The 21,063-nt window shown below is 48.9% G+C and overlaps 1 protein-coding gene across 1 annotated transcript; it reads left to right on the forward strand.

The window, feature by feature from the left end:
• The first annotated feature begins 26 nt into the window (after positions 1 to 26).
• Positions 27 to 19,092, forward strand: USP20 (ubiquitin specific peptidase 20). Its single transcript, XM_059486689.1, has 24 exons — positions 27 to 400; positions 3,340 to 3,450; positions 3,804 to 3,857; positions 4,523 to 4,585; positions 4,712 to 4,840; positions 5,475 to 5,571; positions 5,762 to 5,831; positions 6,416 to 6,529; positions 7,628 to 7,706; positions 9,000 to 9,441; positions 10,310 to 10,447; positions 11,626 to 11,738; positions 12,164 to 12,336; positions 12,793 to 12,887; positions 13,338 to 13,371; positions 13,568 to 13,613; positions 13,894 to 14,074; positions 14,483 to 14,609; positions 14,694 to 14,863; positions 15,460 to 15,541; positions 15,813 to 15,921; positions 16,241 to 16,343; positions 16,578 to 16,649; positions 17,281 to 19,092. The coding sequence occupies exons 2-24, from the start codon at positions 3,370 to 3,372 to the stop codon at positions 17,439 to 17,441; spliced, it is 2,733 nt and encodes a 910-aa protein (XP_059342672.1). The 5' UTR covers positions 27 to 400; positions 3,340 to 3,369; the 3' UTR covers positions 17,442 to 19,092.
• Positions 19,093 to 21,063: the final 1,971 nt, after the last annotated feature.

The raw sequence follows: 21,063 nt of genomic DNA on the forward strand, positions 1-21,063 counted from the left end.
GTGGGTCCCACACCCGGGTTTGCAGCCCAGCCCTCGGGGCGGGACGCGGCTCCATCACCCGGCTGCTCCCCGCTGGCCCAGGCACTGAGCCGCACTGTTGGGTCCCCGGCCGAACGAGCCGGGGCTCGCCCCTCTAGCAGCGGCTCTGGGGCAGAGCCCCGACTCCTTGGGGAGCCCTCGGCCTTGGGCCCGACCCTGGGACCCCGCGGGGTCGGCGCCGCCACCGCCTCCCCCGCTCGGTCCCTCCCCGCCCCGCCCCGCCGGGCCCGGCCCCCGCTCCTCCCCCGGCCTGCGCGGCGCCCGCCGCTCCTCCGCCGCTTTCCCGCTCCGCTCGGGGCCCGCGGCCCTTCCCGGCGGCCCGGCCTGGGGCGGGGGTGGCAACGCCCCGGGCATCCCGCAGGTGAGCGAGGGCCGCGGCCGGGGCGGCGGGGCCGTGCGGGGGGAGGGCGGCCGGGCCGCGCCGGGGATGATGCAGCAGCAGCGACCGCGGGGGCTCCGGCCCCGATCCTGCCGTGCCCCGGCCTGGGGGCGGCCCTGCACCCCCAGGGGCGGCTGCCGGCCCCGGGAGCGGGACCGTGCTGCTTTGGGCTGTTTCTGGTCAGCCTCGCTCGTGTCCGGCAGCTGTAGCGTCTGTCAGGAGGGGACTTGGATTGTGGGGGTCCGCTGTGTTTGAGGAGTGACATAGCGGGCAAGGGGGGATTTCCTGCAGGTGGTTTTTGTCTGAGAGCTAAATCTCTAGGTGAGTCATGTTGTGACCTCCCACAATAAATCAGTGTTCGGACCTGCTCTCCTTTGCGTGGTGCACAGAAACCTCCTGGTTTTCCCATAGCTGATGCAGCTGTGAGCCAGCAGCACCTGCTTTCTGCTCCTGCCTTGTCACTAGGGCAGTTCGGTAAATATTTCTTTCTTCAGTATCTCAAGTAGAAAATGTCTCGGAGCACAACTGCAGATACTTCTTTCCTTGGTAGGTTATGCAAGACCAGACCTGGTAGTTGTTTTGTAGCTGAACAATGCAAAGATTTCTTTTATTTGTGCAGTTGCTCCGAAGAATGTCAGCCTGCACGGATGTGAAACTCTTGACAGCTGGCTCTAGCTTTGGTACGAAACCACACAGTTGTTTTAAGAAAAAAAAAAAAACAACCAACAAAAACCTAGAAATGTGTTCCTGTGGAAGGCAGGCAGAGAGGCTGGGTTTGGCAGCAGCTGAAGACTGAAAGTAGGTTGCAGTTACGGAGGAGCTGTTCTGACATGTTCGTGTACTGTCCTCCCTCAGCGGTGCCTGAGAAAGGCAGGCTGAAGGACTTGTTGTAGGGTAACTCCTTTTCCCATCACACACAGAACATTTTGACAAGCACGGTTCAGCTCTCTGGCAGTGCTTTTATGAAATTCCTGATTTCCTGAGCAGAATTAGAGCTGTGTGTGCCAGCTGTAGCTCTTAGGGCAGAGTCGTGGGAAGGCAGAAGTTGAATATTTCCTTCTGAACAGTCACAAACCTTATTCTGGTGTGTGTGGTCAGGGCTGAGAGGCAAAAATGAGGTTTTCCCTGCATTGTTCAGACAGGGAAGCACTGTGTGGGAAGATCAGCACCCCAGTCTAAAGACCTGGTTTTGATTTTGAGGAGAGGAGTGGTCCCACAGAATGCACTGAAACCATCCAAATCCAAAAGACTGTGCTTAACATAGTGCTTCAAAACCAGTTCCCAGTTAGTTTAAGCTGGTGAAGATGAGGCCTGGAATTAATTTTAAAACAGTATTTTGTTCATTAAATTTTCTGGGGAACACCTGGGAGAGAGATAAGAAATCAAGGATGCTGAAATAGCAAATGTAGCATTGATTTTTCTTTTTTAATTGGACTAGCTGATGCATTTGGGGAAAGGGGTCTGTTCTGGTGAAGGAACTCAGAGCCTGAAATGTCCCAGTTTTATGTGTTAGTCAAAGCTGCTGTGCTCTTGTTATTTGTATTTTCAATCAATATCTGTTACACGGTGCTACCTTCCTTCTCTGTGAAACTGCATGAAATTGCTCTGTTGTTTGTTAAGCTTTTCTTCAGGAGTTACTGAGATCCAGGTCAGCACCCCTGTGGTGTTTTCCACCATACACATATGATTTCTCCTCCCTTTGCTCCTCCCATCAGTTTACTGAGTTCTAAAGAGTGCTGAGAAAACAGAGTAAAATTAGCCTTGAGGTTTATCTTCTGCCAAGACAAGGTGCTAGGCAAGCTTTCCACTCCCAAGATACGTGTTACTGATATGGCCTACTCATTTATAATCTTTCTTTTCTTTTCTCCCTCCTGTCAGTGATTCAGACCAGATAACACTGGGAATTGTTTCAAATATCCTCAAAATGTGAAAAAAAGCAGAGTGTAGCAGCCATGTGGCTGCTGGAGTCATTAACATTGAGTTCATCAGATTTTTCCACTTCTTTGTTGCAATGATGTGGGCTCTTCACATCTGCTTCATTTCCAGCCAACTGTAATATTTTGGATCCTTGTCTGTGCTATTAATATCACTTATCTTCTTTTCTACTTTTTTAACAGCCATGAGCAAGGTTATTTAAACTATGCTTAAAAAGCACAAACTCTCTTCATTTTTTTATAGCTGCATATTACTGAGACATATTTGAAATCTTTTATATATCCATGGACCACCATAAAAGTGTTTATTGTGTTCATAAGCTATGAAATCATCTGTTCTTGTGGTGCTTGGATGTATGAGCTGGGTGGAACAGTGTTTTGTTATGTTTTGTACAGACTTTGAGTTCTGTGGCTCATACTGTTAAAAATCTGCCCATGAAATGGTAAATTCCTCAGAGACTGGAGCCTGCTTATCGGTGTTACAGTTCATTTAAGTCTATTTCCCTCTTGCCCAGCTTCATTTAGAACTAATCATATTTTTAATGTTTGATGAAGAAGTGTAACAAGGAAATGTTAGATTCAGATCAGCACAGTTGGGTGCATGAAGCTCCCAGACACCACAGGCTGAGGGCTGGTCATGGGCTGCAGCACCTTTCACTTTTCATCAGGGTTTCATGCAAATGAGCTAATTAGATTTGTATCTTTGCAGCTGAAGCTGTGCCTGTGTGCTGAGCACCTCCCAGCATTTCTGAAGGCACATTCCATGATATGGATTATTAGCTTTACTTGTTTCTCTCTCCTCCCCATGGCTTTGCTCCTTCCCTACAATAACACAGTGCAGCCACTCAGCAGTGGGGCCAGACTGTGCCAGATTTGTTCCAATCTCTGAACCTTAAAGATAGATATGGAACTCTAATATGCAAAACATGCCCAGGTATCTTCTTACAGTCTGACCTGAAGTGAAAGGAGCCATCCTTTTTGTCCTAGGAAACCCTCCTCACATGAGTGTTGGTGAAAATGGGGGACACAAGGGACATCTGTCCCCACCTGGATTCCATAGGAGAGGTGACCACGGATGATCTGCTGCTCAAATCCAAGGTACAGGGCTGTGGCTCTCAGTTCTTTCCCTTTTAGCTGTTGTGCATGGATTTGCATGTTTGCTTTTGAAGAAAACCCTGCCTATCTCCAGAGGGAAACTCTCCTTCCCCCACTGATGTACCCACATGTCCCATAAATCACCCCACAAATTTCTCACCATCATTTTATCCTGCTTGAATGTGTCACTTAGCTAAAGTGGTGCATTTGTGTATTTGATTGGAAGTGTGGTGAAAGGGATGAAATACTATGAGCTGAAGGTTGGCTGTTTTATAGAGAAGTTTCTCATTCTTTAAGGACTTGGTTACTTAAAAACCAAACCAAACAACAAGCCTTCTTTTATCATCAATACACAGGGAACTTGCCAGTCCTGTGGAGCTGTGGGACCAAACCTCTGGGCTTGTCTTCAGGTAACAATGGCTTGTTTGTGTGCATGGTGTAGTGGGGCCTCACTCAAATAGCATTTGTACTGAAAAAATAGTGGGGAGCAAAAAAGGGGCTCACAGTAGAACTGTGCACTGGTTTTTGATGGATTCCAAAGAGGAAACTCTCCAGTAACATTGAAAGGGTAACACTGTCACAATCTGACAAGATGTAACTGTTCACTCCCTTTAGGGGACTGTCCTTGCTATTCCCAGTAGGAGATAATAAATTCCTCAGTGCTGGTTGTTGTCTGGGTGTTGCCTCTGCTGGCACCTGTGGAGAGGCTGCAGGTGACACCTTGGAAGTGAGGAGGGAGGGAATCCATGGGACACTGGGGCAGGCAGGGACTGTTTATTTTTACACTGGAATGCCCAGACTTGGGCTGCTCAGGTGAGATCCCTATTGGAGCAGTGGCCTTGGAACAGAGACTTTGCCTGGGTGTAAACCTGGTTCCAGGTTTTCTTTCTCAAATCACTTCTAAATTTCCATCAATTCTAAATTTCCATCTTGTTTTGGGCCCTGAATAAAAAACAGGCTAGAAAACCAAGAAGATAATTCTGAAGTTGCTGCTGCTGGGACTGGAGTTACAGACTGTTTTCTAAAGAGTCTGACATGATGTGCCCATTGTGCTTTGGCTTTTTTCCCTCTCTAGATTGGCTGTCCTTATGTTGGTTGTGGGGAGTCCTTTGCTGACCACAGCACACTTCATGCACAGGTGAGCTTTTCTCTGTTCCCTACATTTAAATAGAATTAAATTTTCCCTGTTCCATGCCCTGGTAGTCCTGTACTCCAGCTCAGGCCAGCTGCCAGAGGAGATCTGTTGTTTCATTTTGATTTGCAGGCCAAGAAGCACAACCTGACAGTGAACCTGACCACGTTCCGTGTGTGGTGCTATGCCTGTGAGAGGGAAGTGTTCCTGGAGCAGCGCCTGGCCCAGCCCCCCTCACCCCCCAGCAAGTTCCCTGAGCAGGTGGGTCTGGGGCACAGAGGCAGGGCTGGGAGCCTGGCCAGGTTTTGTTTGCCTGGTGTAAAATTATCCAAGTGGTTCCTGCCATGGTGCAGTCTTTGCTGTGGTGGGGACACCTTCACTGACAGTGGCTGCCTGTAGCCAGGGGACACTAGCCCTGAATTACAGGGTGTCCCAGCAAAAAGACACATGATTTAGGGGTGGGAACTAGATGAGCTTTATGGTCCCTTCCAACCCAAATAATTTATGATGCTATAATTCTATGACTTGAATATCCATTCTGACTTTATTTTTAACATTTCCAATGGGGTATCTGCATGTGAGAAGAACCTGTCTGTCACATTTTCATTTCCAATGCATGGCCCATAGAAATTTCAGCTGTCAGACCAGAAACACCATGTACTTGTGACACTGCTGCTCATTCCTGATGTTTTTTATCACGTATACTGGGAGCAGTAATGGCACTATTTCCACTCCCTGCTGCCTCAGAGAGAAGGCTAGACAGTGCAGCCTGTTCTTCCTTCTCCTTCTGCTTTTCTTGGAGGCTGACTTGATTTATATGTGAGATAATATCTCTCACAGCTCATCTTTCAGAGCAGGCCTGTGACTGATAGTTATTTCTCTGTCTTTAATCTAGGATTCTCCTTTGCCTGCTCACCCTCTGAAAGCTGTTCCCATTGCAGTGGCTGATGAAGGCGAATCTGAATCAGAGGATGATGATTTGAAACCAAGAGGTAACTTTGCATTGAGCTGATGAAAGAGCTGGCAGGGCAGCTCTGCAGTCTGTAGGAACTGCACTGAGAGGGTTCCTGGCAGCAGAATGTGGAGACTGCCTAGAAAGGGCTGGATTCCCTCTCCTTGGGGAGGAATATAGAAAGCAGCACATCTTGAAAGTGATTCATCCCTCTCTTGTTTGTGCTTTAGGCCTTACTGGAATGAAAAATCTTGGGAACTCCTGCTACATGAATGCAGCACTTCAGGCTCTCTCAAACTGGTAGGCATTAGGGCTTTCAGTGTTGTCATAACTGACTTCACTAAATACCAAAAGTGTCACCTCTGATCTGAAACCTTCATGAGTCTTGCAAAGAGAGATCAGCCAGTCTGGGGACAGAAAAAAATAGTGTTTTTTTAGGGCAACAGAAGTGTTACAGTAGGAAATTGAGGAACCAGCCAGCTTGTGGCTATGTACAAGACTCATGTTTAGATGAATGCTTGAAGTAAAATTTCATCATTTCTGTTGCAACAGAAATTATTTATCCCAGAGAAAACCATGTCATATCTCTTTATTATCATTCCCACTGATATCATTCCAATAACCTATATCCTAAAATATTCTCTAGCCATCCTGCTGAAACTCAATTCCAGGACCTTTTCTGTACTGAGAGCAGGTTCAGATCAGCCTTTTTCATTTGATCCAAGTGAGGATCACATCTGCATCTGGAATCACTTCTTCCCTTGGTTTAAAATCAGTATTTAAAGCATGCTTTTGATAAGGTCTGCATGAAGTTTTGATAAATAAATAGCAGCAGAGTAAAAATTTCTGTGAGCTGAATTTTTCTCCTTTTCCTTCTCTTGTAGCCCACCTCTGACACAGTTTTTCCTGGAATGTGGTGGACTGGTCCGTACGGATAAGAAACCTGCCCTGTGCAAAAGTTACCAGAAGCTGGTGTCTGAGGTTTGGCACAAGAAACGGTGAGTGGTGACCCCTGATCTACCCTGGCCAGCTTTCAGAGGTGTGTTAGTTCTGAGCTCTGGCATGGCAGAGAGGAAATCTGATCCTCAGGGACAAGGGCATTGTCTGAGGCAGTGATTTAACCCCCTGTGTGGATGGGGATGTGAGAATTTCCTAGGATCCAGGAGATCCCATCTCCTGCTGCTAGTGATGAAATGGGCACATAGATGTCAGTGAAAATAATTAATTCTTAATATTACAATTTTTTAAAAGGAAGAGTTTTTAAAAATATAATGTCACTGTTGGCAATGAATAAAAAATGATGGAGTAAGGGAATACTTGAGGCTATGGACTTCAGTGGCCAGCACTTAATTGCACTGCTCTTGATTAGCAGAGAAATTGATGAAAAAATTTGGATGAAAAAAGTGATTCAGAGATTTTTACTAAATAGAGTGGAAAATGCAGGTGACATTTTGGTTTGCTATTGGTTCAAATTCTAGACTTGTTCAAAGGACAGTGCAAAATGATGTAGCTCTGTTTAAATCTGAAGATGTCTGCTCTGTGCAATAAATAAACCCCAGCAAAACAGGAATTTAAATGGCATTGCATGTTTGCCTCAAGTTCATTATTAACAAGGAATAAGTAAGATATGGAGCAAGGTGAACTGTGTCTTTGTAGAGGAGGAGGCTGCAGGCTTTGAAGCAATATCATGTCATTCTAACATTGACTGAATTGATCTCATTTACTGGGTGATCAGCCTGCCCAGATTTTGAAACAAATATGGTGCTGGAAAATCAAACAAAGTCACTAATTGCTAAACTCTGCTCTGGAAAGAGTCACTTCCCACACTCAAAATGTGATAGAGCTGGAAGTGAAATGTGTTTTGGGGAAGGGTCTCTGGAAAGACAGACTGAAATGGCTGCAAGGTGTTTCTGTCTCTTGGTGTGTTTGTCACCCAGATCATGCAGAAATCTCTGCTCAGGCTTTGCAGGTGCATAATTATCTTTTGGCCTCTTTAACTACACACCACACCCTCTGTTATGGCCTGTTTGACAAACTGGCCCCAAGCCCAATATGCAAACTGACTCTTTCTTTTTTCTTTTTCCATGTCTGAGCAGCCCGAGTTATGTTGTTCCAAGCAGTCTCTCCCATGGAATCAAGCTTGTCAATCCCATGTTCCGAGGCTATGCACAGCAGGTGGGGGCTGAAAAAAACCCATGTCATTATCTCAAAACCAGAGAATTTCATTCTTGCAGTGGTGGTGCTGGTGTTTAGAAGGAAGAGCTTGGGAGTCATGGCCTTTCTTTGTCAATATCAGTGATCTTAAAGAGCATTTAGGAGACCTGGATTCTTTTCCAGGCTTTCCTCTGGCCTGTTGGTACCAAATCAGTTCATTTCCTTGTGTCAGCTTACTCACCTCTGAAATGATGGTGGTCAAATCCTTTATAAATAGCTTTGAGATCTGCTGATATCTGCTCTATGGGAGTTTGGTATTATTTATTCATGTCAGAGCTGAAGAACCTGGATAAATCTGCACTAAAAATTCAAAGATATGAATGTTCTATATTCTTTTTCTGGGGAATTACAGCAAAACTAAGTCTTATTTAAAGGTAGTATCCTTTTTTTTCTTTTGAAGTCTTTATCAGTGTAGCTCTTCTGTTTGTTCTTTATGACAAAATGTAAACAACACACTATGATTAGAAAATTTACTAGAGAAGTGACAGTGCATCAAAACTGTGATAGTGACAAGAAATCAAAACAAAGAATAAAAATAATGATTAATGAAAGAACTTCTCTATTTGTCTTTGACGTGAAATACGTTGGATTGGAAAACTCTGATCTGAAGAGATAAATTTGAAAGGTAGGCAGGGCAGGCTAAAAGCCAAACTTCATAAAACAACTGAAAGGTCATAATTAACTTTCTGCAGTTGTCAAAATACCAGCTTGCTTTCCAGCAGCTCCTTTGAAGCCAAAGTATCAGCTCTTTTACCATGTATTATGAATGTAGGAGCTTGCAGCTAGACTGTACAGCTTTGAGTTTCTGGTTCCTCTCCCTGTTTATTAAAGATTTTAATCTGCCCTAAGAGGTGGCTTGCCATGAGCAGAAGTCAATGTTCCTAAGATGTGTTTGTGGGAAAGAGGCTGTCCTCCAGGGCCTGCTGTTTTCATCAGGTTTCTCCTTGCTTTTCCCCTATTATCTGTGGCAAACCCTGATAAATGTGCTCCTGATTTGCCTTCTACAGCTGCTCTCTATCTTTTCAAAGTCTTTCAGCTGAAGGTATTCAGATAAAAAATTAGGCCTTTAATTGTGTAGGAGTTAAAGCATTTCTGTAACAGTCAGGCCCTTTGGTGCATGGCCTGTTCAGCTGGGTCTGTGTGCTGCAGAGCAGGCTCAGCTTTGTGGGCACTCTTGGAATCAGCTGTGCATGGACCCATCTCCCCTTTTGCTCCATTTCTGGCTGGGTACTGACATGGAATCCTGGTTTTCAGGACACACAGGAGTTCCTGCGCTGCCTGATGGATCAGCTCCACGAGGAGCTGAAGGAACCCATCGTGGCAGAGTCGAGGGACCTGGACAGCAGCGAGCAGGAGGAGAAGCGCGAGGGCGACCGAAGCCCTTCAGAGGACGAGTTCCTCTCCTGTGACTCCAGCAGTGACAGGGGTGAGGGAGAGGGCCAGAGTCGGACCTCAGGGAGCATGGGCAGCAGCTCCCTGGCAGAGACAGAGCTGCTGATCCAGGATGAAGCAGGGAGAGGGATCTCAGAGAAAGAGAGGATGAAGGACAGGAAGTTCTCGTGCGGCCATCGGCGCAGCAACTCGGAGCAGGTGGATGAGGATGCAGATGTTGATACTACAATGATGCCAGTGGATGGCAGAGCCTCACCTGAGATGCTGCCAGCTCCCTGCCCTGCCAGCCCATGTAGGACACCAGGTATACCCCTCTTTCTGTTGGGATATTTCCAGGAAGATGTGTTACCATCCTCCACAGGCACTGTGGTGTAGTGCAGTGGCAAACACATAGTGTGATTGTTCCTTCTCTGTGTTTCAAAAGATTTTGCATCCAAGGTTTTCCTCAGTCCCTGCCTTTGTGCACAATTGCTTCTGTAAGGAAGTGTACTTAGTGAGCCAGAGAGGTGCTTAGCTAGGCTGTGAGCTGAGTAAAGGCACAGCAGTGAGAGTTGCCTCTGCCAAGCCTGCACTGTATTGATGCCTTTTAAGAAAAAAAGGTTGGGTATGTGTGCATCTCTTTATTTGATACACTGGCCTAAGGAAATACTAACTGTGGAAAAGGCATGGCAGAAGGTATTTGCTAATGTTGGACTGTGGACTTTGGGGAGAGAAAAGGGAGAGGCAGTGTGAGCATTTCTGTGTCTCAGGGAAAAGAAGAGAGCAGCAGTGTGGAGTCACCTCAAGCTGAACATATCCGATCTTTCAACGCTTCTTTATGTAAGAGTCTTACTCTGCCAGCTGGCACTGAAGGCAGCAATGCTGTCTGTGTGGTTTAGGGCTACAGGAGCAAGCTGCAAAATCTAATTAGTCATAAGTGTGAAAAAATGGCAGGTTGTTTTCTGGGGATTTTTAGTATGTAATTATTAGCTGTTAGGTACAGCTCCGTATGCACTCTCTCCTGTGGCTGAGGGAGCTGTGTCTGCCAGCCTGTGCAAGCAGCACAGTTAATGGACACTGCACTGTGCCTTTGAGAAAGATTCTGTGCTGGAACACAGAGCTAGACTGACACAGACTGCAGTGGAGTTGCCTTTCATAGCTGGGGTTTTCAGCAGTGCCCTTTTCCCAAACAGAACCTGACAATGATGCCTATGTACGCTGCTCCTCGCGCCCCTGCAGCCCAGTCCATCATGAGATGCACTCCAAGCTGTCCAGCTCTCCTCCCCGCTCCAGTCCTGCCAGGCTTGGACCTTCCTACATACTCAAGAAAGGTAGGGCAAAGAGGGATTGCTGGGATGCAAAGGGGGGAGCATGTAGAGGAGGGAAGAGAAACATCTGTTAATCAAGAATCATGACGGATTCTAAGTGCTGGTTCCCCTGGACGTCAGGGTGTTCTAAAATAGTGTTTGGCAAAGACTGCAGTAAACCTGCAGATAAAGTCAAGCTCTGGGCACAGTGATGTTCTAGTGTGGAGCCTGAAATGATCCATGTCTGCATCTGTGTACTGTGTTTGTCATTAATAAAATGGCTCTCAAATCCCAGGCACAGGCTCTGTCCCTTTAGGGGAGTGTGGAAATATATAAACATTTGTTTGCCAGACTTGAATTTCATGGCATGTAGGCCAGAGAGCTGTAAGATGCTGTTACTGACAGAACTTCCTGCCTCTTGGACATCTTGGGCTCACAGGAATGGAATTAGGGCTGCAGATGTCCCTGCAGTGCTGGGAGCCTGTCAGGCTGCAGAATAGAGCCTGGCTTGTGTTGTTATCAAACTGGTCCCTTCATCCCAGAGCAAATTGCAAATCAAAATCCCTCAGTGCTGCACAGTCTGCAAACACAATGGCTTGTGCTTGTACCACTGTCCCTCCAGCTGCTGCATGAGGACATTCTTTATTCATCCCTTTGGCTGAGGTCAGCACAGCTGCAGATGTTCTGGCTGCATGAAAACCACTCTGTCTGCCTGCACGTGTGTGTGGGGATGGGGTTTGTTGTTATACAAAACCTTGCATTTGGCCAGTCCCTGCTGTGGAGAGTCCTCTCCAGTGTGAGACACTTGGGGAACACGTGGTAAATGTCAGAGAGGAAAAAAATGGACAAAGTGCAGAGGCAGAGGGGGAGAGGAAGTGAAATGCAAAGCTTGGAGCAAGGTGTCACAAGACCTCAGAAAACCAGGGACTGTCTGTGGCAGGGCTGGGCTTCTAAACATGTAAAAGGCTGGAAAGAGGAGTTCCAGTACAACAATTTCTGCCTCCTGAGAGCCAACTGGTGTTGGCTCAGTTGGCTTCCTCTCGCTTGTACCACATACAGCAGCAGAGTCCTTCATGTCTCTTCACACTTTGCCTCACCATGTCCCTGGGATGGGATCTGAACATGAGGACAATGCTTGTCCTGTGTTCTTTCATGGTTGTGTGACTCTGCGGAGACTGAGAGGGCCATTCCCTGTTCTCCAGCCCAGATGCAGGCCTCTGGCAAAAAGAAGAAGGAGCTCCGGTACCGCAGTGTGATTTCCGACATCTTCGACGGCTCCATCCTCAGCCTGGTGCAGTGCCTCACCTGTGACAGAGTGAGTGTCCTGGGCCTCCCAGTCACCAGCACAGGCTTTGGGCTTGTAGATCTCTCTCTGGGGAATGGTGCTGCTCTTTGAAACCCTGTAGGATGCAGCTAATGTGGCCATAGGTGGTGGCAGGGGAGGGGTGAGAATCTGCCATGCCAAGGAGATGTGTTTCTGTGTTTGCTGATCTGTGTTATTGAGTTGACCCAGCAGTATCACATTCACATCAGGAAACTGAGTCCAGTGCTACAAAGCCCATGACAGAAGTCAGTGCTGACAGCAGGGAAGAATAATTAGCCACACTGAGTTGCTCCTGCTGCCAGATAAGGTTTCTAGCCTAGACTAAATCCAAGCAGTGATAAAAGGTGATGAAGGTCAGGTGCCAGCTCCATTACGCACATGGGAAACCCTGACCTGTTCCTCTTGGGTATTTCCAGGTTTCTACAACAGTGGAGACGTTCCAGGACCTGTCACTCCCAATCCCAGGGAAGGAGGACTTGGCCAAGCTGCACTCTGCCATCTACCAAAATGTGCCAGCCAAGACAGGAGCATGTGGGGACAGCTATGCCTCACAGGGCTGGATTGCTTTCATCATGGAGTACATCCGCAGGTGTGTTCCCTCTGCAGCACCTCTGTTCTCTGGGCTTTGCCCTGCAGTGCTGGAAGCAGCTGTCCCTAACCAGTGCTGTTAACACTGGGATGTCACCTGGAGCCTTTCCTTGGAGTGTGTGGCACCTCACAGGACTTTGAGCCTTTTCATGGGGAGCAGTTGTCACTGCTCCTCTGGATCTGTCACACACCTTGAGAGCTCTTGTGAAGCTGATCACCCCTCACTGCTGCCTCAGAACTGCCCTCCAGAGCAAATTAGTTCCTGGTGTAGTTTTCCAAATAATTTCCAGTTTGAGTAGGAACATCAGCTAAGAGCAGCTGTGTTTTCCCTGCTCCTCTGGGATGTGGGATGAGCTTAGGACCTACAGCTAGAAGGAAATTTATCATCCACTTGGGGTTTTGTGTGCCAAAGCATTCAGCTGTTTTGTTTATAACTCTTAATCCCTTTCCTCTGCAGATTTGTGGTGTCCTGTATCCCTAGCTGGTTTTGGGGTCCCGTGGTGACCCTGGAGGATTGCCTTGCTGCCTTTTTTGCAGCAGATGAGTTGAAGGGTGAGTTTTTTTCTGTGGGGTCTGACAGCATGGAGGAGCATTCCTGAAGCATTTCAAAGGCAGATTAAATCTCCTAGAAATCCTGTCTTGTGTGTCATTAGAGACTGGCAATGCCAAAAGTTTGCAGCTCAGCATCTCTGAGCAGGAGGGAACTTTTCTACCTGCTCAGGGGTGGGAAATCTGGGTGAGAGTGTCCTCAGTGAGGAGCAGGCAGAGCTGTGGGTTGGTTGAGTGCTGTGGCTCCTCAGTTTCTTCACTTTCTCATCCTTCCTGCTAATTGGCTGCATCCCTTTCTTGCCCACACTTATTGACAGAAGTTGTTTTGATCTTTTCTCATCCCTGGCCTGCCCAAAAGGCTCTTAATCTGCTTTCTCTGCACTGTCTGGAAAGGTAGCTGTGTCAGCCTTGTGTGCTCTGAGCAGCTGCATAATGGCTGTTCTCTCTCTACAGGGGACAACATGTACAGCTGTGAACGGTGCAAGAAGTAAGTTGGCATTATCTGTTTTGTGCTCCATGTCTGGAGTTTTATTTCTCTGTACTGCTGTCAGATATTTTGCTGTGTCCTCTGCCTGGACAATTCTGCTGGAATTCAGGATTTGTCTTGGATTCCAAACGGAGCAAGACCCAGCTATGCCTTTGCTCTAGAGAGTCCTCACAGCTCGTTTCTTTTCCTCCCTCAGGCTGCGGAATGGAGTAAAGTACTGCAAAGTCCTGCGCCTCCCAGAGGTGGGTAAAGGCACCTTGTTTCCTAATTCTCTTCTAGCAGCCACTGAGGAGGTCAGGAGGCCAGAGGTAGAATAAAATCAGCAGGGTTTTTGGTGGCAAAAATATCAAATCTCTATTTAGGTCAGAAGAGGCTTTCTCAGTCTAAGCTGATGAGCCAGCAGGATTCATGAGAAACAGGCAAAGAACTCCTGCAAGGATCAGACACACAGAGATGTGCTGTGCTCCCAGAGCTGCCATGGCAAAACTGCCCTTTGGTGTCCTCTGTCCCTTGGTCCTTTAGATCCTTTGCATCCACCTGAAGCGGTTCCGGCACGAGGTGATGTATTCCTTCAAGATCAACAGCCACGTCTCCTTCCCCCTGGAGGGGCTGGACCTGAGACCCTTCCTGGCCAAGGAGTGTGTGTCCCAAATCACCACCTACGACCTCCTGTCTGTCATCTGTCACCACGGCACGGCTGGCAGTGAGTCCCTGTCTGGGAGAGGAGCAGGGTGGGAGTGGGGCAGGAGGGTGGTCAGGAGTAGCCAGCGCCTCCTGAGACCCCCTCCATTCTCAGCCTCTGCCCTTTGGAAAGTGAACTGAGCAGCTCCTGACAGATCCCCTGCAGCTCTTTCAGCCTCCCCACAGGCTTGGCTCAAACCCTTTCCCACTGTTCAGTCTTGCTGAGAGGCTCTTCCAAGGAAGGCAAATCAGGGTGACAGTGCCAGGCTCTGCTGCTCCAGCAAAGCTTGCCTGAACAGGAATTATCCTTTTCTTTTTTTCTCTCTCTCTGCTCTGTGCCAGCAGCTAATCCTGTTTGTGCTGCTGCCATTATCCCAGGCCTGCCTTCTGTCTGCAGTGCAGATCCCAGCAGTGCCGTGCTCTGTTGCAGGTGGGCACTACATTGCCTACTGCCAGAACGTGATCAATGGCCAGTGGTACGAGTTCGATGACCAGTACGTCACCGAGGTGCACGAGACCGTGGTGCAGAATGCAGAAGCCTACGTGCTGTTCTACAGGTGAGCTGTGCCCTCAGCCCCTTCCTGGGCACAGAGCACCTGCAAATGAATTTCCCACATGGAGTTCTCCCCTCCCTGCTCCAGGAAAAGCAGTGAGGAGGCTGTGAGAGAGCGTCAGAAGGTCGTGTCCCTGGCCAGCATGAAGGAGCACAGTTTGCTCCAGTTCTACATCTCTCGAGAGTGGCTCAATAAATTCAACACCTTTGCTGAGCCTGGGCCCATCACCAACCACACCTTTCTGTGCTCCCATGGAGGTAAGGCTGCTGGGCCTGGGAGCAGCACCTCTGGTGCTTCCAAATGCAGGAAAAAGCTCCAGCTGCTATCCTGATTCGGGGAAGCTGCAGTGGGAATCTCTTTGGCAGAAACTCCAGCCTGCTCAGGGAGGGATGAGACAATTACCCTTTGTGCTGCTGGTTGGAGGCCTGGGGGGATGTTTAGTGCTGGGAAACAACAGTTTTCAGTTCTGTGTTTAAAAACAAACCTGTAGAAAGCAGATAGGGCAGGGTTTATCTGTGTTACCCTGTCAGCAGGGCTGCCCCTCGGGGTTTGTTTGGAGAAGGGAGCTGATAGCACATCTGACTGACTCTGCTGCTGTTTCATCAGCCATGCTGGGGAGCCCTCAGTGTAAATCTCTCTTCTAAATTGGAAATGAAGCACTTGATTAGAAATTAGGGCTGTGGATTGAGAAACCTCCACAGTTAATGAACTTCTGACTGTCTTCCATTAGCAAAGAATGCAGATTCTGGAATCAGAGTTCTCAGAATGGAAAATCTGCCTTCTTATCTGTGTCTGTTGTACACAGCAGTAATGAGATCCCTGATTAATTCTTCCTCTTGCCTTTCCTCCACAGGGATCCCTCCTAATAAATACCATTACATTGATGACCTGGTTGTGATTCTGCCCCAGAATGTGTGGGAATATCTCTACAACAGGTGAATATGGCCATTCCATTCTCTCTCCCAGTATTTGTAGAGTGTCCTGATCTAAGCCAGGATGAGCTGTATCAGTGCCTGTCCCAAAAAGATAACAAGAGATAAGCCAGAAGAGGAAAATATGGCTGAGTAAAGGCAGCTCTGTGCCCTCAGCTGCAGATGCACCTTCCTCACCAAAAATGGTATAAAAATCCCTGTCAGTAGGATGCAGGGCTGGGAAGAGTTTCCACTCTGCTGCAGTTCTCCATTGCCCTGCCTCTCCTGTGCCCAGGTTTGGGGGTGGCCCTGCTGTGAACCATCTGTACGTGTGCTCCATTTGCCAAGTGGAGATCGAAGCCCTGGCCAAGCGCAGGAGGATCGAAATCGACACCTTCATCAAGGTTGGCTTGGGAAGCACCTGGAGCAAGGCAGAGGGCAGGGCTGGGGAGTGCAGGCCTGGAAAATGCCTGTTCTGCAGAATGTGATCTGCAGCACAGCCAGGAGCCTGGCCTGGGCTTCCCCAGTGCAGAGGGGCAATGCTGTGCAGACAGAGAGTGTGAGACCATCCTTGTCTCGTGCCTGCTCTGTGAGCAGAACAGGGGGTGAGGAGGGAATTCCATGGGGTTCTTCTGGAGAACTGGCCTTACAGATAATGGAAGGGCTCCCCAAGATCTCAGGAGTGGCTGAATCCTTTCTGTTTCTCTGTTGCTGCTGTCCCAGCTGAACAAGGCTTTCCAGGCAGAGGAGTCTCCAAGTGTCATCTACTGTATCAGCATGCAGTGGTTCCGGGAGTGGGAGGCCTTTGTCAAGGGCAAGGACAATGGTAAGGATCAGACACTGGGGGTCTGTCAGGGGCACAGGGGGAATGGAAATGACTCCATTTGCTGGGTCTTGGCTGAGCACTGCCCCTGGCTGGGCAAGGTTCAGGCACCAGCCACTGTGGCTGCCTGCAGGTCTCCCGGGCAGGACAAAAATGACCTAGAGAAGTTAGGAAAGCATCTGAATCTGGAGGCAGCAAGGAAATCAGCTGGTTTTTGACATGTTTGTTCTCCTACAGAGCCCCCTGGACCAATTGACAACACCAAGATTGCCCTCACAAAACCAGGTGGCCACGTGCAAGTCAAGCAGGGTAAGGCTGGTGCTTGCTGCCTGAGGTGCTGCTAAAAGGTAAAGGAGACTGTTCCACTGGGTCTGGCTGTGCTTAATGAAATCACAGAGCAAGATGGTGTTGCAGAGGATGACAACTCTGCCCTGCCCCTTCTCTGAGTGAGCCAGGCAGCTCCTGCATGCCCAGATTGCTGCTGACTGGTTCTGCAGACCCCCAGCTCCTGCCTGGCTGCTCCCCAGGCCCCTTCCACCACTCCCCTTTGTGCTGGAGCTTTGATCTTGTGTTGCTTTTGATGTGGTCTTCTCTCAGCATCTGCTGTGGTCCAGCTCCCAAAGTTAAAACAGGCTCAGGTTGTGCCTGGCAAGGTTTAGATTGAATATTAGGAACAATTTCTATATAGGAAAGGCAGGGTTTGGAAGAGGAGGGATGTAAAGGATGTGGAGATGTGGTGCTTGTGGCCATGGATTGATGGAGAACACCCTGGTGCTTCCAGCAGGAGGGGGCACTGCAGGGGCTGTGTGCAGAGACCCCGGGTGTCTCCTCCTGCTCCTGGGCTGGGCCTTTGGGGGGAGCTGTTCATGGGGAAATCCTGGCGTGGTGGGGCCCTGACCTTTCCCTGCTGTGCGCCCGCTGATTGCTGCTTCCCCTGCAGGTGCTGACTACGGGCAGATCTCCGAGGAGACCTGGGTTTATTTAAGCACCCTGTACGGGGGCGGGCCCGAGATCGCCATCAGACAGAACGTGGCCCAGGTGCAGGAGCTGGAGAACCTCCACGGGGAGCAGAAGATTGAGGCAGAGACTCGAGCAGTGTGATGTGTGCAGAGGGGGCAGAGGGCAGGGCCGGCACAGGTACCGCTGTGGGGGATGGAGGCTGGGAGTCCTGCGGGGTCCAAATCCTCCCTGGGCTGGGACTCGAGGTGTGTGCAGCTCCCCCAGCACTCCCGGGGCAGGCAGGCTTCCTCCTCCTCCTCCTCCTCCTCCTCCTCTCGTGTGGCTCTGAGCACGGGGTGGTGCTGGGAGAGGCTGGCACAGAGCTGCACCTCCCCTCTGGCTGCAGCCACGGTCACAGGCTTGTCCTGAGCTGATCCCTCTGCTTACACCAAACCAGCACTCCCAGCTTGGCCCCAGTGCACTGAGCTCTGCTCCTTTGCAGGTTTTGCTTTTGGCACTTCTCTTTTTAATTCAAACGTGTAAAGATAATGAGACATTATTTATGTTTCCAGCAGGCAGTGGTGCAAGTAGAGAAACCTGGTTTGAGTCTGAGTAAAGCCACAGAGTCTCTTGTGGTTTTGTGCTGGTGGTGCTGTCACAACTTCCTAGTTTTGCTCTTTATTGAATTCTTGCAAATTCAGTTGCAGTCAACTAAGAAATTTGGAAAGAAGCTCTTCCCTTCTCCTTTCACTCACAAACCCACACCTTCATGGTCCTGCAGATTTTTATTTTCTCCTTGTGTCTGCTCTCCTATGTTCAGCACATTTTTGGACAACAAGGCTGGAAGGCTCCTCCTTCCCAAAGCCTCCTCAGGCTGACCCTGCCCTGAGCCTGTGTCTGACTCCCTGAGGGGGTGAAGCTGAGGAGGGGCCCCTTTGTTCACTCCAGAGGGAGCACCTGGGGCTGGGGAGGGGCCCAGAATGGTGAAGCAGCTTTTTAGGAACGAGCCCTTTGTGCAAACAAGCCCCACCTGTGTGCTGAGCTCATTCCAGATGTCCTTTGTGTGTGCAGTGGCTCACTGAATCCATTTGCTCCCAAATCTGCTGCCACCAATGCAGCAAAGACAGAAATGAGGGCAAAAAAGGCCAAACTTCACTTTTCTCAGCAGGGCCATTCTTAACATCCTTTTTGTTAATTTTGCAGCAAGGCAGGAGTTGAATCTTTGCAAGGCTTTGAGAGCAGTTTAATGGAGCAGAGCTGGGCCTGAGGAGCCAAACTGTTCATGGTGGGGTGATGCCACAGCACCAAGCCTGGCCTGAGTGGAGCCTGAGTGGAGCTGGGACCTCCTGAGCTCCTCAGGAAACGTGGGAGGGAGGGAAAGGCTGCTCCTTGACTTAGAGATAGAAGGGGGTAGGACAGGAGAATTTGAGAAGAAAAATGTGGCCTTCATGGTTCTTTTTTCTTTTTTGTTTTTCATTTTGTTTTAGATAAAGCATTTGTTGCATAACAACTTCTCTAAAAACTGTCTATAATTGATTCAGCATGTTAATTTGACAGTTCTGTTCATGGGATGCTTGTTTAGACCCAGCCAGGCCCCAGGGGAGGTCAGAGAATGAGCCACTGTTGAGATTCTCATTGTTCCAAGCTGTCTTTATTCCCCAGTGCAGCAGCCCTGCTGTGCTGCAGAGCCTGCAGGGCTGCATGTCTGTGTTCTGTGTTCAGAGGGTGCTGTACAGACTGTAATGACACTCCTGTGCTTCAGTGTTAGACCTTGTGCTCAAAGTGGTACAATAAATTCATGTGCATCCAACAAGGCCTGCCTTGCCTGGTGAGAGGGGCTGACAGCTCAGGGAGCTGGGTGGGGAAGGAAGAAAAATTTTAAAAAAATTAAATGTGAAATAAAATCCAAACTTCCTACTGAGCAGAGGCTGTGTAGGGACGGATCCTTCAGCAAGATGAGCCTGAGGCCACTAAACCATCCTGTACCCCTTCAGACCTCCCTCCACCTTTCATTAACCCCATTGCACCTGAGAGTGCCTCAGAAAGCCTGGATGTGCAGCTCATGGACAATACTATTATCCTGGAACTTGCAAGGGAAGGAGTTGAAGTTTCATTGAGCTGTTCCAGGATTCTCCAAGAGTTTCCTGTCACTGTTTTGTGGCCAAATACCCCTGCAGGTCCATTCCCCTCCCTTGGTAACACAGTCAGCAGCTGTTCCCAGGGAACACCAGGCTCTGGCACTGGGAATTTACAGTTGCTGAAGCAGCCCCAGGGGCTGGAGCAGCAGGAATTCCCTGCCCAAGTGAGTGATGCAGCCTCAGCTGGAGCTGGGTAATAAGAACATGCAGTTTGTTCTTGAGCAGCTTGGAGTCAGCTGTCCAAACTTGGATCTTCCAAACAAATCTCTCACCTGAGCAACTGAACAGCTCCAAACCTTCCCAGAGACACCAAGAGCTGCCCTCAGGGTGCACGAACAGCTCCAGGCTGCTCTGGGTTTGCTCTGCCTGGTCAAGGACTGGAGGGTTTGTTCTGCATCCTGATTTCACCCGAGCTCCAACTGCAGCCTGGCTTTCCTCCAGCTCCACTGTGGCACTTCTGAGCACACCTCAGACAGCCAATGCTGATCTCTTATCAGTTCACTTTGCAAATCATTTCCCCCTTTTTTATCAGGTTCCTTTGCTAATTGCAAAAAAGAGGAGCAGAAAGAACTGTTCATGCAGTGGGGACTGATGGAGCAAACCTCAGTGTCAGATTTTCTGCTCCCTGCCCTCAGCTCAGTTCCTGTGTCCCTGTTCCTGGGAGCAGAGCCATTGCTCTGCTGTAACTGTGACACAAACACTCCACACAAAAACCTTATTTCATTTTCTTCCCCCTTTTTGCTCAGCTCTACACCCCCAGCTCTCCCCCACCCCTTTGGTTGTGCCTTTTCTATTTTAAATCAGCAGTGCTGATTCTGTGAAAGATAAATCCAAGTGAGAGCCAGAGGAACACCCCCTCCTATTCATTATTGCCCAAAAGCAAAGACCAAGAGCCTGTCACAAGCAGCCCTGATCTGTCCTGAGCTGACAGGGATGGTAATTAGTGCTGGCAAAGAACAACTGAAACCCTGCTGAAGAAATGTAGCAGCTTGACTGTATTAAACAAAAATAATCTCTAGATTATTTGTCAGATGAAAGGACCACCAGGTGTCACCTACTGAGTGGGAAAACTGCAAATCTTGGCTCTTGGATGGGCTCTCTGCAGTGACCTGGACCAAGGGGTGATGGAGAAGCTGGCCAGGAGCTGGGGGCATTTCTCTCAGCTAGAGACACACACACATTATTCACGACCCTGCACACCTGAATGGAATTGTACATCTCAGCCAGAGTCCCAGAAATGTGCCTGGTTTTGGGATTATCTGCTGAAGGGAGGCATTGCTGTGTTGGACACACATGCACATCCACACATCCCTGCCCAAACCATTCCCTACCAGGGTTTCAGCAGCCTGAGTTTTAAAATAAAACCAATCAGCACCAAAAACATCTGCCAAGGCTTCCAGCTAAACCAGAGCATTCACCACAGGCATTCCATGGTACAACTCTCTCTTTAGATGAAATCTTTCCCCCAGGTTTCCAGTTCTCATAGGCTCCTACTGAAAAAGCACAAAGCACCTGCCCTTCCCAACACCAGCTCCAGCCACAACAGCCCATTCTCCTTTCTCCTCACATGACTAAGTTAAAAAAAACAACAAACAAACAACCCAACCACTTCCTTCTCTCTTCAATGCCAGCTGGAAAGGTCAAAG

The sequence above is a fragment of the Ammospiza nelsoni genome, chromosome 20 (assembly GCF_027579445.1).
Source record: "Ammospiza nelsoni isolate bAmmNel1 chromosome 20, bAmmNel1.pri, whole genome shotgun sequence".
NCBI classification, from domain to species: domain Eukaryota; kingdom Metazoa; phylum Chordata; class Aves; order Passeriformes; family Passerellidae; genus Ammospiza; species Ammospiza nelsoni.